The following is an 18,146-nucleotide window of genomic DNA, read 5'->3' on the forward strand; positions in this document are numbered from 1 at the left end:
TCAGTCTCCTCTGGTCACGCCCACCAACCACCTATTTTTATGCATTTCTGTATCACTCACATCACAGCCTGATCAGTAATATTCTGCACAGAAGACAAAAATCAAGAATTAAGGTGAATTCTGCGGACCAATTACCCAAAGAATCAAACTTTGCTGTATTCTGGGGACAGATAATACCATGGAAACGTTATCCCTTGAATGGGAAAAGCCTGTGAATTCATTTGTTTATATTTCAGATTTATATCCTGCCCCTACAACACTCCCACACACGCCAGCTGGGTCGGCCTTGGGCTAGTCACAGTTCTTCGGAGCCCTCTCAGCTCCACCCACCTCACAGGGTGTTTGTTATTTATTTATCTTATTTATTTCATTAGGCTTTTATACCGCCCCATCCCCGAAGGGCTCTGTTGTTGTGGGGGGTGGGGGGAGAAAGGAGATTGTACATCCTTTGAGTCTCCTGGCAGGAGAGAAAGGGGGATAGAAACCCAACACAACTGTTCACAATTGTTTCACAATTGTTTGAAAGTGGATTTTGCTATTCTGCACAGAAAAAATCCAGTTTCAAAGTGGATTGAAAGTGCATTATTCTTCAAGTGCAGAAGGGGCCCCAGACTTTGTGAACACCTTGCTGGGGGAAGGAGGTTGGAGTGGGACAGCCAAAATCCCCCTTCCCTCTTCTCTGCAAATTCTTTCTGTTCCTCCACCTGTCAGTTATATAAACAATATCATCTACTGGCAGTACCATTCAAAGCAGTTAGTCCTGTCGAAGTCCAATGAAGTCAGTGGGGCTTAGAAAGGTATAACTTCTCTTAAGACTGTGAACAACCTCGTGATAGCTGCTCTTTCAGACTGGTCTACCTCACAGGGTAGTTGTGAGGTTAGGAATAGGGAAAGGAAAGGAGAGCACAGTAAAGGGCTTTAAAAGAAGGACAGGATAAATAATGTGCCAGCTTGTTGGCCAGGGCTCCAACAGCGGACAGTGATTTATTCCTTGTGCCCCCCCCCTCCAAGGAGGATTGTTGTCTATATCCTACTGCTGAATATAGGGTAAGGGTGATTCCTAGGCCACACATGCCAATCACAGAGCTGTTGGGTAGGTGGCCTTATCCTGAACACAGTCCAAGCCCATAAGACAGGCATATCCCTCAAACGCATAACCACTGCATTCATATTTCCTAATAGGCAGTGAGAAAGAGGACGGAAGACCAGCAGGTGCGTCTTCCTTTAGTGAGGGGCCAGGAGGACGGAGGGGAGGAAGAAGAAGAAGAAGAAGAAGAAGAAGAAGAAGAAGAAGAAGAAGAAGAAGAAGAAGAAGAAGAAGAAGAAGAAGAAGAAGAAGAAGAAGAAGAAGAAGAAGAAGAAGAAGAAGAAGAAGAAGAAGAAGAAGAAGAAGAAGAAGAAGAAGAAGAAGAAATGTGGATTTATATTCCACCTTTCTCTCCTGTAAGGAGACTCAAGGTGGATTACAAGCTCCTTTCCCTTCCTCTCCCCATAACAGACACCTTGTGAGGTAGGTGGGGCTGAGAGAGGTCCAAAGAACTGTGACTAGCCCAAGGTCACCCAGCAGGAATGTAGGAGTGGAGAAACACATCTGGTTCACCAGATAAGCCTCTGCCACTCAGGTGAAGGAGTGGGGAATCAAACTCAGTACTCCAAATTAGGAAAGGTCATAGAAAGAGAATAGAAAGAGTGCTCCCAGAGTACATGGAACTGTTAGGGGAATTCGAATTCTCCCTAGAAGCAAAAATGACTTGGCTGTGGCTATCATCCTTTGGCCATGACGTCAGAAAAGAGTCACTGGAAAAGACAATAATGTTGACAAAAGTTAAAAGTAGAAGAAAAAGAGGAGATCCAAAATGAGACAAATTCCTTCTCAGTTTGCAAGATCTCAGGATGGCTAATGACAACAGGATGTTTCGGAGGACATTAAACCTAATGTAGGTTGTCCTAAATCGGAAGTGACTTGGTTGCGTGGAAGTCACACAGAGGAATTAGGGCTGGGGAGACTTGGGTTCAAATCTCCACTCTCTCGTGAACCTCACTGGCTGACCCCAAACCAGCCGTGCTCTCTCCGACTAACCAACGTCCCTGGGTTGTGAAACCCGTCGCCCTTTCACCCTGCTCTTCTTCTCAAGAGCCAAGAGCGGATGCCCCTTTCTCCAGTTTCATCCAAAAACAATCCTGTGGAGTAGGTTAATCTGAGAGAGTGTGACTGGCCCAAAGTCAGTCTGCAAGTTTCCGTTGCAATTCGAACCTGGGTCTCCCAGCTCATAGTCCAACAATTTAACCCCTACATCCACAGGTGGGATCCAGCAGGTTCTCACAGGTTCCCAAGAGTAGGCTACTAATTATTTGTGTGTGCCGAGAGGGGGTTACTAATGGGTGATTTTGCCACGTGATTTTTGCCTTAGTTATGCCCCTCCTCTCAGCAGTAGCGCGCAGAACTGGAAGCAGTCTAGCAGGAGGTGCACCGGCGTGCGTGGCAGCCTGCGCCTGCGTGCATTCGTTTCCCGCCCAAGGACCGGCGCAGCGGCTGCGTCCTTGCCACAGCCCCGCCCAGGAATGCCCGGCCACGCCCCCGGAATGCCCCGCCCAGCCCCATTGGCGCTACGCCACAGTTTGAATCCCACCACCATGGGAACCTGTCACTAAAATGTTTGGATCCCACCACTGCCTACATCATACAAGTTCTCCAATGCCACACAACGGCAAAAACTAGACTCGAACACAAGTCTCCGTTGATATACCAACCTGTCCACGACACAACTCTGATCCCACGGCAAACGTTATCAGCCTATTACTCATGATTCCAAATAACGTCGCCATTCTTAAAGAGACTGTCCCTGTGATAACTCCTGAATAAAATGGGATTTACTTCCAAGGAGGCCTGCAAATGTTTGTGTAACCCCCATATTCAGAATGGGTTGACCCAGAAAGGAATGGAGACTCAAAGCAGCAGAAGGCTGCAAAAACTGGTGAAGTTGGAGAAAGCAAGGCTACCAGGCTGGGACCTGGATTTTAATCCTTTATAAGCTCTTAACGCCTTGTTTAAGGTAACTGCAAAGTTGTTGGGAACTAGTGGGAAGGGAGTTGTTTATTTTTGCTATACTGTAAATGTTAGAATTTATTGTTTCAGGGCTTGCTATGTATGTAGTTGATGGGAGTTCTTTTGGGGACCTTCATCATCTTGGATCCCATTCACCAAGCCTCTGAAGTCTTCATAAGCCAACCACCAGCAGGAAGAATTGGACTTGGCATTATCAGTAGATTGTAAATATAAGGACTTGAAATGCAACCAAAAAGGACTGTAAATTGTTAATGTTAAATGTTAATGTTAAAAGTGTTATTTGTTAAGGAAGTAAACCATTTTGTTTTACATTTAGTTCTTTGCAACTCCTTCCAAGTTCTGCCCCACAGAACCCACAGATAGAGGTTACATTTGCTCCTATAATGGCAGCTCCTTTGCCCCCGATACAAAAGGAATTGTTGGACTCACGTGGCCTCCAAAGCCATGTTTTGAGAGATCGGGGCCTGCATTCCACACACATACACTATCAACAAATCAAGCGATATTCTGATTGAGTCATGCCATCTACCAATCTTCTGTGGCTACAGTGACCCAGCAAAGAGACAACGCAGTATAGTGGTGACAAGGTTTGAATCCCTTTTCTGCCATGGATGTTTGCTGGGAGACCTTGGTGCACTCAGGCTAACCCACCTCACAGGGTTGTTGTAAGGAACAAATGCAGGAGAGATCGCTGTAAACTGATTTGGGTCCCCACTGGGAAAAAAAAGACAACGTATGCACGAGGTAAATGAATCATATAAGTCTCACAGAGGTGAAGGTGTATCCTGGTACCCACTGACCCCTTAAATGTAAAATCGAACTTGGGATCTTCTGAATTCAAGGCACGGGTGATGAAGCGGTTAAAAGCAGTGGATGCTAATCTGGTGGACTGGGTTTGTTTCCCTGCTCCTCCACATCAGGAGAGGTCTCTAATCTGGTGGACTGGGTTTGTTTCCCTGCTCCTCCACATCAGCAGAGGTCTCTAATCTGGTGGACTGGGTTTGTTTCCCTGCTCCGACACATGAAGCCTGCTGAGTGACCTTAGGCTAGTCACAGTTCTCTCAGAATTCTCTCAGCCTCACCTGCCTCACAAGGTGTCGGTTGTGGGGAGAGGAAGGAGTCTGTAAGCCGTTTTGAGACTGCTTGAGGTTGACAAAAGCAGGGTATAAATCCAATTCTTCATCCTCTTCTGCCACTCAACCAAAGCCCCCCACACAACTGTTATCTTCATACACCTGTCCTAACTTCACCTGACACCTCAACTGCTCCCTAGGTGTTCACTCCTGTTTCTCAGTCCACTGCTGCTCTCTTCCCCATTTCTTCTCTTGTCCACAATAAACCTTTTTTTTTTTTTTGCAATGTGTGAAAGATACCGAACAAGCCAGTAAGATGATATATTCCAGTGGTGGGATCCAAAAATTTAAGTAACAGGTTCCCATGGTGGTGGGATTCAAACTGTGGCGTAGTGCCAATGGGGATGGGCGGGGCACGACGGGGGTGTGGCTGGGCATTCCGGGGGCGGGACATTCCTGGGCGGGGCTGTGGCAAGGACGCAGCCGTGGCTCTGGTCCTTGGGCGGGAAACGAATGCACGCAGGCGCAGGCTGCCACACACGCCGGTGCACCTCCTGCTAGACTGCTTCCAGTTCTGCGCGCTACTGCTGAGAGGAGGGGCGTAACTAAGGCAAAAATCACGTGGCAAAATCACCAATTAGTAACCCCCTCTCGGCACACACGAATAATTAGTAACCTACTCTTGGGAACCTGTGAGAACCTACTGGATCCCACCTCTGATATTAGCCAGTAATACATAGTCAATTCTTTATATGTTGAACCAAACCGTGTTTCTGGTATCAGAAGAGACCCCACGGGACAAAGCGAAGTGTTGTCCTATCGTCCTATCATGGCAAGGCTTACAAATAATTCATGTGGCTACACCATCACAAGGTTTGGCTAGCCACCGGATATGGCATCTCTAGCAAGGACACAGAGCCAGTCTGGGGAGGAAGGGAAGTGAAATTCTGCCCTGTCGCCCATCGTGGTACGGCCTACAAATACGGTAATCCGCACAGTCACACCATTGTGAGGTTTGGCTAGCCACCAGATATGGCGTCTCAGGCAAGGACATGGAGTCAGTCTGTGGAGGAAAAGAAGGGCTGATAAGAAGGTTGAGGTGGGACCACTCTGGTCTGGAGAGGAAGAGGGTTTTTCTGATCCCACCAGGCCTTGGTAGCCCTAGGATCAGCTTTGGGCACCAGGAACGGAGGAGGAGGAGGAGGAGTTTGGATTTATACCTCCCTTTTCTCTCCTGTAAGGAGACTAAAAGGGCCTTACAATCTCCTTGCCCTCCACCCCACCCCCCACAACAACAAACACCCTGTGAGGTAGGTGGGGCTGAGAGAGCTCTGAAGAACTTGGACTAGCCCAAGGTCACCCAGCTGACATGTGCTGGGAGTGCACAGGCTAATCTAGTTCCCCAGATAAGCCTCCACAGCTCAAGTGGCAGTGGGGGTATCAAACCTGGTTCTCCAGATTAGAGTGCAACTGCTCTTAACCACTACGCTACTGACCCATCCTGAAATGCTATTCTAATGAAGTAAGGATTCTGGGACAGATAGGGAGTGTCACCCAAATAATTGTCCTTTCAGGAGGGTGGGAGTTTAAAACTTGGTGTGTCAATCATCAAATCTGTCACACTTTCACATTTTTACCCCGCTTGTCCTTTGAGAAGCTTAGGCCTCTATGGTTCTCAATTTTGTATTTACAACAACCCTATAAGGTAGGTTAAGAAGAGCAGAAGTGACGAGCCTAAGATCGCTCAGGTTTTCCAAAGCGTAGTACTATGTTATGATACCTGATTAGCCTCCCAAAACCTTCTAATATCAAGTTAATTCTCTAAATCACAGGTTTCAAACTCGCGGCCCTACAGATGTTATGGACTACAGTTCCGATCATCCCCTGCCAGCATCATGCTGGCAGGGGATGATGGGAACTGTAGTCCATAATATCTGGAGGGCCGCGAGTTTGACACCTGTGCAAATGATAAAATATTTCCGACAAATCTATACTAATGCTATTGGGGGGGGTGGGGGGTGGAGTGATTGCAAAAACTTCAAATTGATGTAATTCTTAAGGAGTTTTGTTATGCCACCAGACAACGAATCCATCAGGGCACGCTGTTTACTCTGCCAGTAATGCCTCAAGCACAGAAAGATTTTCTAACACCTGATAAGATTCCACGGATCAAATCTAGGATCTTTTCGGGATGACCGACCCACGGCCCCAACCGGACTCTACAACTCTTCCTGGATAAAGATTACATCAGCAGACTCCATCAGGGGAACAAAATACCCAAACCTCTTGATTTCAGCTACTGGGGGGGCGGGGGGGGGGAAATGTCCACTTTCTAAACCTGTGGCCATCTAACGGGGGACATTCGAACCCAATGCCTTTGCAGCAGATGTTCTCACAGCGAGTAGAAGATGGGACGACTTGCCCTTAGAAGAAGAAGAAGAAGAAGAAGAAGAAGAAGAAGAAGAAGAAGAAGAAGAAGAAGAAGAAGAAGAAGAAGAAGAAGAGTTTGGATTTATATCCCCCCTTTCTCTCCTGCAGGAGACTCAAAGGGGCTTACAACCTCCTTGCCCTTCCCCCCTCACAACAAACACCCTGTGAGGTAGGTGGGGCTGAGAGAGCTCCGAGAAGCTGTGACTAGCCCAAGGTCACCCAGCTGGCGTGTGTGGGAGTGTACAGGCTAATCTGAATTCCCCAGAGAAGCCAACACAGCTCAGGCGGCAGAGCTGGGAATCAAACCCAGTTCCTCCAGATTAGATACACGAGCTCTTAACCTCCTACGCCACTGCAAGGATCCGGTTCTCATGCCCCACCTGTCTCCCGGAACCGGCACTGACTCAACCTATACAACACCATCACAAAACCCCAAGGTCAAAACACACATGCACACGTTCGCTAATCACGCCAGGGGGAGAGGGAAGGCAACTTGCGTCGGGGTACCTTTCCTCCGTTCTCCCCGCCACATTTGAGCACCCGCTTCTCTGTGCTCTCTTTATTTTGCAAGGCCAAGAAATCAAAACAGAGAAGCAGCTGAACGAAGAACGGTAGAGAACAAAGAAAAAGAGAGAAAAACGCAGCCGAGAAGATTCCAGGCGGGCAGGAAAGGATGCTTCCCGACCAGTGCATGAGCGCTCGACTGCTTCCCTCCAGGGCTCGCGTGCCCGGCAGCAAGAGAAGGGCAAACGTAAAGGTCAAACTGCAGCACGGCCTGCGTCCGTCCGGGAGCCAACCTTACCTCGGCCGCCTCCTTCTCGAATTTCTCAATGGTCCTCTTGTCGATGCCCCCGCATTTATAGATGAGGTGGCCGGTGGTCGTGGATTTGCCCGAGTCCACATGCCCGATGACCACGATGTTGATGTGGGTCTTTTCCTTCCCCATCTTTCTGCTCTCGGGTGACGCTTAGCTAAGACCGGGAGGAGCAGTGGGTCCGGGGATCAGAGGCTGCTGCAACAGAGAAGGGAAGCAGTTGTCACCCGGAGCAACAGCAACACAACACGGCACTGCCCGCCGTGCCCTGCTGCTTTCCGCGTCTGGCCTCTCTTTAATACAGTTAAGCCTGCGCTTTCGATATTAGCTCTTTCGCCAGCTCACAGCCGGGCCAGACAGAGGGAGGATTTTTCTGTCTGCCGGGACAAATCTGCCCTAGTTTTAGCCCAGAAAAGGAACCTGGTATTTCTCTGCCCCTCTGCTGCCTGCATTACACCTTGCTCCTGTTCCTGCCGTCCACGTGAGCCACGGTTTGGCCACCAGACAGAGATGTGCGTCACCTCCTTCTTACCCAGAGAAGGCATTTTTAGAATGAGCAACCCGGGATGACTCATGGGCGCCCTAAACCCCGTTCCCCAACCATAACAGGAGGGTCGGGGGTGGGATATTTTTCATGGTGTGTTTATTAAATATATGATGCCCTTATGATATACAAAATGGCTTCCCCCTACCGGGCAAAATATCCACAAATAGGAAGCCTGCTCCACGGCCTGTGCTCTTTCACAGGCGGAGAGATCTTTCCATCAAATATCGGGATCCTCCGTAGGAGGGTGGCAACTCATGCTCGGAAAGGGACAATACGGAGTCTGCAAAAGGAAGGTGCCAGAAATAGCTTTCCATGTGCTTCCCTGAAACTGAACTCAGTGGTGTGTGTGTGTGTGTGTGTGTGTGTGTGTGTTCAGCTTCCCCCCCACCCCCCCAGACATAACATAGGCAAAAAATATACATTGCAGGCGGCCATGTTGCCATCTTTTGCAAGACAGCTCTGAGTCACGCCAAACAACGGCTTAAGGAAACCTCTCCAATCGAAACCCGATTGTATCAATCTGCCCTTAAAGGTATTCGGTTCATCTCGGCTTATGTTGTTTTTTCAAGCCATTTCAGAGAATTTGTCAGTTCATATTGATTTCTCCAGTCAACCACCGGAGCAAAATCGATCCAGTCTGCTTAAGGGGCGGAAGAGCACATGAGCCAGGATAATGTCTCATCGGATGTGCTCATCTCTTCCCCCCCCCACCACCAAGAAAGCCCAGAAAAGGACAGAAATGCAGCTGTTTGCAAATCATGCACCCCCCCCCTCCCCTCCACATACTTATTGCAAACACATCTCGGATAAATAAGCCACCCTCTCTGCTTCTAGAAGCCTCTCCGCGATTGCATGCAAATGACTTCATCTTCCTTCAGGATTGCAAAGGCCGACATTCGTTTTTGCAGCCTGGCAAAGGTGGGGGAGGGGATTTTGATATATTCCTGGGGGTGGGGGAAATCTCATGACCCACTGCCGCCACCAGCCTTCAACTGCCACTGCTTGTGGGCTTGGGCTCGGCTGCTCATCTCTAAAAACAGGCTCTCCGCCCCACCCCCCACCCCCTAAATCATAGGGCTATTTTTAAAACCCCAGGCAGATTCAACTGGCTAAATTTTGCAAAAAAAACACCCATATATATATATATATATGATTAGAGAGAGAGAGAGAGGATGAGGATAGATAGATAGATAGATAGATAGATAGATAGATAGATAGATAGATAGATAGATAGATAGATAGATAGATAGATAGATAGATAGATAGATAGATAGATAGATAGATAGATAGATAGATAGATAGATAGATAGATAGAAATTGCAAAGGTGATTTGATAGATCTAACCGCTTTTGTGCTCTAAAGGACCCTATTTGCAACAAGGTCACACGGAGCCCTGCCGTGCACGAAAGATTTCGTGCGTTGCTCGCCCCCCCCCCCCGCCCCCAAGATCAGGTTGCGAGGAGGCCCTAGATTTGAAGGGGGGGGGGGGGAGGGCATGACTTTGCAATATGCAAGAAGACGCTCAGACGCAGCCCAAATTGACAGTCCACGTTATTTAAAAAAAAAAACACCTTTCTTCTTTTTTTTTTAAACAAGCCCCCTCCACAACGCGGGTCGGGGGAAGAGCCCGGACAGCTCCCGGCTGAACCGCCTTCGGGACCGCGCGCGGAATGCTCCCCTCGGGTTCCCACCTGCCGCCCCAACCTCACCTGCCCCGCTCGCAGGGGAGCAGGGAGCGTGGGGGAGGATTGCACCTGCCCCTCCAGAGCGGGGGGGGGGGACGGGGGCGCCGGGAATCGCCGCCGAGAAGCCCTTGGACCATTGCAAACCGAGCCCCCCGCCGCCGCCGCCGCCGCCCCCCCCCCCCCGGCAAACGCCTTTTGCACAAACGCCGTTTAAATGTTTTGTTCTGCAAAAAAAGAAACCCCGCTATTTTTTAAAAAAATATCCCATTTAAAGAAAGAGATCGGCCCCGCCCCATATCTGCACTGCATCCATTCCAACGTCACCCTCACCTCCCCCCCCCCCCCAAGCGGTCGTGGTTCCCCCCCACCAGGAGGCAAACTAGCGATGGGGAGGGGGGCGATCCGGAGACCTCTTACCGGCAGCCGAGGTCTCAGACAGCAGAGGCTGCCAGCTTCGGCTCGGGCGGCTTTATTTCCCCGGGAGGGGGGTCCACCTATTGACGGCGACGGCGCAAGTGTAGTCCCCCCGCCTTCCGCACTACAGCATTGCGGTACAGCGCCGGGGAGGGGAGGGAGGGGGAGGGCGTGGGGGAGGGGAGAGCCCGCAGGTGGGAGACGGGAGGGGGAGGGGTCGCCTGGCCGCTCGCCAGGGTGGGGTCGCTGCCTTAAAATAATCTGCCATCATGCGGATGGGTCGCGGGGCAAATCGGAAAGGGAGTGACTCCGGTCTAAGCCTGTTCGGTTGCAATGGGTTCACCCCCGGAGTCACTCTTCATGGGTTCTTCGGATGGCCCACCATACAATCCTAACAAATGCAGTGGGCTTAGACCGGAGTTATTCCGATGGCTAATGATGCAACCCTAAAAGGAGTGACTCCGGTCTTCGGTTATGATGGGCTGAGAACTGGAGCAACTCTAGATAGGTTTTCAGATGACTAACAATACAATTCTAAAGGGAGTGACTCCCGTCTAAGCTGGTTCATTTTCAGTGGTCTTAGACTGGAGTCACTGTAGATAGTTATTTTGACGACTAAAGATGCTATCCTAAAAGGACTCCGGTCTAAGCGCGTTCGTTTTCAGTGGGCCTAAACTGGAGCCACTCTGGATAGGTTATTTGGATGACTAACAATCAGGGGGGTGGGATGCAGCCTATTCGCACCTATTCGGTAGAACCGGTTACTAAAATTTTCTCAGTTCAGAGAACTGGTTATTAATGATTAACTCCACTAGGGACAAGGAGGTAATCTCTGTCCCTGGGTACAACAGCTACAAGTGGGGATGCAAAATCGCTTCAGGGTCCCCTTCTGCGCTCCCCTGCCCCCCCCATGGCACCCCTCACATGTATGAACGGTATGAAATAATACAGTATATAGTAATGCTATTTTTTTTTTGTTCATTGGTATAAAGGTTGGGAAAGTATTATCGGTAAAGATTTTCATTTTCTTTTTTTTCCTGGAAATTTATATATTGGAAAGAGAGGAGTTTAAACTACTCATTTAGATTAAGGATTTTGGATCTCTCCCTCTGTTGGGCTTCTTCAAGGATAGATAAAGTAGTTATAGCAATCTGAAGGGGAAGTAGAAAGTAGGGAGGGGGAAAATATGGGAAGGAGGGAGGCAATATAGGCTGTTTTGGGGTTGAGAGAGATAGACAATTAGATATGTTTGTTATATGTTAACAATTGTAAACAGTTTTTGATTTCTCCTTATGTTATTATTTAAAATCAATCAATATAATTATATAAAAAAGAAATAATACACTACCTTTAGGTATATTGCATTTTAAATACTTTAGTCATTATTTGAATCTAGAGGCGGGGCGAAGGGGAACTGCACCTAGGGCACGACATCGCCACTTCTGCGCCCTGCCACAGCCCCGCCCATGAATGCCTCGCTTCGAATGCCCGCCCACGCCCCCATCATGCCCCACCCAGTCCCATTGGTGCTACGCCACTGTTTGAATCCCACAACCATCAGAACCTGTTACTAAAATTTTTGAATCCCACCACTGCTAACAATACAATTCTAAAGGGAGTGACTTCGGTCTAAGCTCGTTCATTTTCAACGGTCTTAAACTGAAGCCACTCTGGATAGGTTATTTGGATGACTAACGATACAGTACTAAAGAGAGTGATTCTGGTCTAGACTGGAGTCACTCCAGATAGGTTTTTCTGATGACTAACGATACAATCCTAAAGAGAGTGACTTCGGTCCAAACCAGTTTCAATGGGCTCAGACCAGAGTCACTCTGCATAAATTAATCAGATGACTAATGAAACAATCCTAAAGGAAGTGACTCCGGTCTAAGCTTGTTCATTTTCAATGGGCTTAGACTGGAGTCACTCTAGATAGGTTGTTTGGATGACTAACGATACAAACTTAAAGGGAGTGACTCTCATCTAAACCACTTTCAATAGGCTTAGACCTGGAATCACTCTAACTAGGTCAGTGATGGCGAACCTTTTCGAGACTGAGTGCCCAAATTGCAACACAAAACCTACTTATTTAGTGCAAAGTGCCAACACGGCAATTTAACCCGAATACTGAGGTTTTAGTTTAGAAAAAATGGTTGGCTTAGAGGCGTGCGTTACTCAGGAGTAAGTTTGGTGGTAGTTGGTGGCTTTGCTTTGAAGCAACCGTGCAATTCTTCCAACGGGTCAGTCACGACCCTAGGAGGGTTTACTCAGAAGCAAGCCCCATTCCCAGCAACTGAGCTTACTCCCAGGGAAAGGATTGCACTTTAGTTCTTCACATGAAAATCAGTGGGGTTTAACAGTGTTTAACAGGGTTACCTACACTGCGTCCCCAAAACTAGGTCTTAGGGTTAATGCTAATAATCGAGCCCAGCGGCCCAGGCCAGCCTAGATGTAAGGGGGGGCAACTCTGTTTGCGCGTGCCCACAGAGAGGGCACTGAGTGCCACCTCTGGCACCTGTGCCATAGGTTCGCCACCACTGAACTAGGTTATTCTGATGACTAACGGGGCAGTCTTAGAAGAGAGTGACTCCAGTCTAAACTGGTTCATTTTCAATGGGTTTCAACTGGAGTCACTCTAGATGGGATTGTGCTGTAAGGCAAGGACTGGTTCTGGCTTAAGAAAACTGATCCCACAAGCGGGACACCTTCCGGTGGCCACAGAATGCTTCTTTGGCTCCTAAGCTACCCCTTTCTCCACCTGCTGACCTTTTTATGTCCTTTTCTGTTGGAGGGTTGCAAGCCACCAGATGGGGGCTGGAAATCTCCAGGAATTGCGACCTATCTACAAACTATATCCATTGCTTTTTTAAAAGTATTTGTCAGATACCGCCAAGATAAGTTAAAGTTTTTTCAGTCCATTTTGCCGGGCTGAAAATGCCCCACCGCTTATACGCTGAAGTCAATGGATGGTTGCCCAGCTGGCTGGAGAAGAGGGGAGATCTTCCCCTCTTCCCCAGCCAGCCGAGAGACCTCCGCGCAAGAGAGGTGCCCAAGCCATGCCTTGAGCCTTTGGGGCGGGGGGGCAGTATCCAAATCCAATAAACTAAACTAAGATGCTGCATTTTCCACCCTCGGTTTATACGCGAGTCAATAAGTTTCCCCAGGTTTTGGTGGTAAATATAGGTGCCTCGGCTTATACATGGGTTGGCTTATACACGAGTATATACGGTACTTTAAACATTGATTTCCCCTTCCCCTGGGGGAAAAATGGCTGTTTTGGAAGGTGGTCTGCATGGCTTTGTACCCTACAGAGGTTCCCCTCCCTCCCCCAAAACCCTCTGCCCTCCTGGATTTCACCTTCAAATAGCCAGGTATTTCTGAACCTGGAGTTGGCACCCCCCCTTGTTCTCCCTTCTCCATCCCTTCATCTTCCTGTGGGTACTTTCAATCACTCCTCTCTCCGCCCTCATACTACAATTTATAATCATCACAATCAAATTAGGTTTTCAATCATAAACGTTTCTGCTGCGATACATTTGGTAGTCTTCCAGTTGCCACAAGATTCTTCATCAATTTGGCTGCAGTGAATTAAAACAGCTGTGCATTTGGGATTTATCATCACCTTCATCTCCATCGTGATAATTGATAATAATAGTAATGATCTACTGGAATTTATGCAAGAATTACAATATTAGGACAGATAAAAACTGGTGGGGACATTGTCCAGAGAAAATCACGGAAAATGAGAAGATCAAGATCCTGTGGGACTTTTGAATCCAAATGGACAAAGTATTGGCACATAATACACCGGACATCACAGTAACCGAGGACAAGAAAGTGACCATCATCAAAATAGCGATACCTGGTTACATCAGGATCATTGAAAAAGAACATGAGAAGGTCACGAAACACCACAATTTTAAAATCGAGCTTCAGCGTCTATGGCACAAACCAGCTGAGGTTGTCCCAGTGGTAATCCGCACCCTGGGCGCCATCCCAAAAACACTAGGGCAGCACTTGAAACATCTTCAAATTGACAAAGTCAACATCTGTCAGATTCAGAAGGCAGCCCTGCTGGGATCCGCATGAATACTACATTGATACATTACAACTTCCTAGGCCTCTGGGTGAGGCTCAAATTGTAGTGAAAGGCCAAAAACCAGCTAAAGAACGGGCGGCTGTCAGAACTGGCGGATATCAAACATAATAATCACACAGATTCTCTGAAAATGTCAGCCACAAATGCAGGCAAAACGTCAGGAGAAAGTGCTACTGGAACACGGCCATACAACCCGGAAAAACCACAACACCCTAATAATAACACAATTTGAAAATCGAGTTATGGCGACTATGGCACAAACCAGCTGAGGTCGTCCCAGTGGTAATCCGCACCCTGGGCGCCATCCCGAAAACACTGCGGCAGCAATTGAAACATCTTCGAATTGACAAAATTAACATCTGTCAGATTCAGAAGGCAGCCCTGCTGGGATCCGCACGAATACTATGCCAATACATTACAACTTCCTAGGCCTCTTGGTGAGGCTCAAATTGTATTGAAAGGCCAACAACCCAGCTAAAGAACTGGCAGCTGTGATATCAAACGTAATAATAGTAATAATAATGACAAAGTGGGCTCTGGATGAGAAACACATCTGCCATAATAAATGTGTTACTTTGAAAGGTGCGCAATATGCATACAATAGATCTAACAAAGGAATCCCTCCAAAATTATTGTTATTGTTGTTTTATTGTTATTAGGTAACTGAATGTCCAGGCATTTTCCCAGCTGTTTGCCTATTTTTTTCTGCCCTCTGTTGTCTACATTTTTCTGCTGGAAATTACCACTGTAATCTTTCAGGGGTGAGGACCATTTTTTGTGTGCCTATAATGAACTAGATACGTTGATAACGCACCAAAAGAATAAATCATAGAATCTCGCTCCAGACCCACCCCTCACTAGCAATACTATACCAGACTAGTCTGATTTACTTTAATCATGCCTGACCTACATTTTGTTTGTTTGTTTCCTTTCATGTAAGTGCATGAGTCACTGTAGCAATAAAAGAAATTCTCAAAGCAGCACATGACACCAAAGGAAGCAGATCGTATACACGAATGTAAGTGCGTTTCAGCAACATCTCTTAAAAAAATCTTATCCAAATATTTTGTTTATTTTGAAAACACACATGTCATTTTTAATGGATAAAATTCCTAAAGTGGCATGCTGGAATTGCAACTTTGTCTCTGATGTTTGGACAGGTTAAATCGGGTTTGCCAGCACTGGTTTGGGATATTCGTGGAGCGTCTGGGGATATAGCTTGGAGAGGTATAATGCCATAGAGTATAACGTCCAAAGCATCCATTTCTTCCCATGGACTGGAGATGAGTTGTAATCAGGGGCGTACCGCCCATAGCAACATGGGGACCCCCATGTCCCCGGGCACATGCCTTTGGATCACGTGGGGAGGCACCAAGGCTGGGCCCAGCCATGCAGCCAGGAGGCCTGACCTCTCCCCTGCTGGGGGATCACATGGCCGGGAGCCCCCCGTTTGAGCGTCCCTCCCCAGAGCCCCACCCCGGCCTCCTTGCTGGCTGCCAAGGTAAGTAGGGCACTCGGGGGGTGAACGGTCAGGCCTTGGGTTCCGTTTAGGCCCTATATGCTCTGGTTGTAATTCCAGGAAATTTCCAGGCCTCAACCCAGGCTAAATGGAAAACCAGTCTAATTCTACAACCCAATGATGTGTGAATTTTTGTTCAAGAAATGAATAACTGGAGACACGCCAGTCCACTGGTCCATAAAGAGACTGGAAGAGGCCTAAATTAAATGGGCAATCTTCAACGGTTTTAAATCTTTTGAATTTACTAAGGAAGAAATGGTATGAAAAAATATATCATAAATGAAATTAATTGTGCAATCTTGTTTGAAACGTGGCGATCCTTCCGCCTGCCCTCATTCCCCCCAAATAAATCTAAGTTTCATCCATCAGCTCAGTCGGCATATCCCTAATTAAAATATTTGTAGGCTCCAGTTCAGATTTTAGAAGTACAAAACCAACATTGAATATCAATAGAGAAATGCAAGGAAATTAAACACAAATTAGCAAGAAATCAATAGTGTATATTATTCTGATCGGTATAACAGGGATCAAATTAATCTCTTGCTCTTAAACGCCTCTACTTTTCTCTTGACTTTCCCTCGACGTGCTTTTCAAAAATAAATTGATTGACGGATTTCTGTGGGGTGAAGTGTCAGTTTCTATCAAACTTGCAGAGGAGTTTTGCTTGATCTGTTGCAACAGCATCTGACTTTTGAACGAACGGAAGGAAATTTAGGGGATTTTGGATTACCATATCGTTCTTACTTTGAAAACATGTAGCTCTTCTTACCAAAAATAATTGAGATATTTTTATCTAAAGCCATAGGACTTCATGGAGTAAGAGAGAGAGAGAGAGAGAGAGAGAGAGAGAGAGAGAGAGAGAGAACAAATCTAAAAAGAACATATTTTATTTGTGTGTGTGTGTGTTTGCCTGAAACCCAGAGTAGACTTGACAAAACCTTTTCTGAGGCCTAAGTGTTTTCAGAAAGTGGTTGGGGCCACGTGAGGAAAAAGATTGATTGATGAATGACAGATAAGCACATTTTTATAGGCATTCTGGGAAAAGTTGCCAACCTCCAGGTACGACCAGATCTCCAGGCATTATAACTGACCTCCTGATGATCAGTTCCCTTGGAGAAAATGGTTGCTTTGGCCGGTGGTGTCTGTGGCATTATTCCCTGCTGAGTTCCCCTCTCTCCCCAAACCTCACCTGCCCAGGCTACTCACCCATTTTATCTTCACAGCAACCTGACTAGGTAAGCTAAAACAAAAGAGAGCCACTTGGTCAAGACTGACTGTCACACTTAATGGTAGTGGTGGGGTTTAATATAAATATTGAATAGAAATCTCTCAGCCCCACCTACCTCACAAAGGTGTTTGTTGCAGGGAGAGGAAAGGAAAGCAGTTTGTAAGCCACTGAATCTCCTTATAGGGGAGAGAGGTGGAGTATAAATCCAAAGTCCTCCTTCCCCTCTTCCTCTTCCTCTTCTTCTTCCCCCCTCCTCCTCCTCCCAGTCAAACTGTAACACATTTACAACACTGGCTATCATTTTATCTTCCAGTCAGTGCAGTGGCGTAGCGCCAAGGGGACAAGGGGTGTGTGACACACCGGGTGTACGCCACTGCGGGGGTGTGGCAGGGGTGTTCTGGAGTGTTCCGGGACATTCTGGGGTGGGGGTGGATGGGGGCGTGGCAGGGGTACAGGGCGCACTCATGCCCCGGGCGCAGTCCCCCTTGTTCTGCCCCAAATCAGTGTTTTTCATAGGGTGTTTTCTGGAGTTTTAGAGCTGTTTATTATGGACTTTCCTAGTATCCGTAATGACAGACAAGCTCCTCCCCCAAGTCCACATTCCCACAAGTATATATCTCCCAAACACAGCATGCAGCGCAGCAGTGGGTATATTTGGGGATTTTGTCAGCCCCCACGAGGCAATAGCAATGCTCCAGCAGTGGCGTAGGAGGTTAAGAGCTCGTGTATCTAATCTGGAGGAACCGGGTTTGATTCCCAGGTCTGCCGTCTGAGCTATGGAGGCTTATCTGGGGAATTCAGATCAGCCTGTACACTCCCACACACGCCAGCTGGGTGACCTTGGGCTAGTCACAGCTCTTCGGAGTTCTCTCAGCCCCACCTACCTCACAGGGTGTTTGTTGTGAGGGGGGAAGGGCAAGGAGATTGTAAGCCCCTTTGAGTCTCCTACAGGAGAGAAAGGGGGATATAAATTCAAACTCTTCTTCTTCCACCCAACACATAAATCGCTATATCTATTTGTCAATTGCCGGCTGCTGAGTGGACAGTGAAACCAGCACAAAAAGGTCAGCCACTGCCAACACTGTGAATTCTGCCAAGCTGTCCTTAAAATCCTTTGCGGTCATAACAACAAGTCAGCAAGGTAGGCCGGCATTATTTCCCCTTATTGCATATAAGCCGAAAGAAGTCATGCTAAGGTTGAATGACAGCGTGAACATATGAATCTGCCTTCCACTGAGTCAGGCCTTGGGTCTATCTAGCTCAGTATTGC

At 47.6% G+C, this 18,146-nt stretch overlaps 1 protein-coding gene across 2 annotated transcripts in view; it reads right to left on the reverse strand.

Moving 5' to 3' along the window:
• EEF1A2 (eukaryotic translation elongation factor 1 alpha 2) overlaps positions 1-10,160 on the reverse strand; it is a 48,068-nt gene extending 37,908 nt beyond the window's left edge. The window contains exons 1-2 of one of the 2 annotated variants that reach the window (XM_048497249.1): positions 10,034-10,160; positions 7,373-7,582 (exon numbers count right to left, since the gene is read on the reverse strand). In XM_048497249.1, the coding sequence (XP_048353206.1) occupies positions 7,373-7,516 (144 nt within the window). In that variant the 5' untranslated portion in view covers positions 7,517-7,582; positions 10,034-10,160. The remainder of the gene's footprint in view (positions 1-7,372; positions 7,583-10,033) is intronic. The other variant, XM_048497251.1, reaches the window with a different exon arrangement.
• Between the last annotated feature and the right edge of the window lie 7,986 nt (positions 10,161-18,146).

This window comes from Sphaerodactylus townsendi, linkage group LG05, assembly GCF_021028975.2.
Source record: "Sphaerodactylus townsendi isolate TG3544 linkage group LG05, MPM_Stown_v2.3, whole genome shotgun sequence".
Taxonomy (NCBI): domain Eukaryota; kingdom Metazoa; phylum Chordata; class Lepidosauria; order Squamata; family Sphaerodactylidae; genus Sphaerodactylus; species Sphaerodactylus townsendi.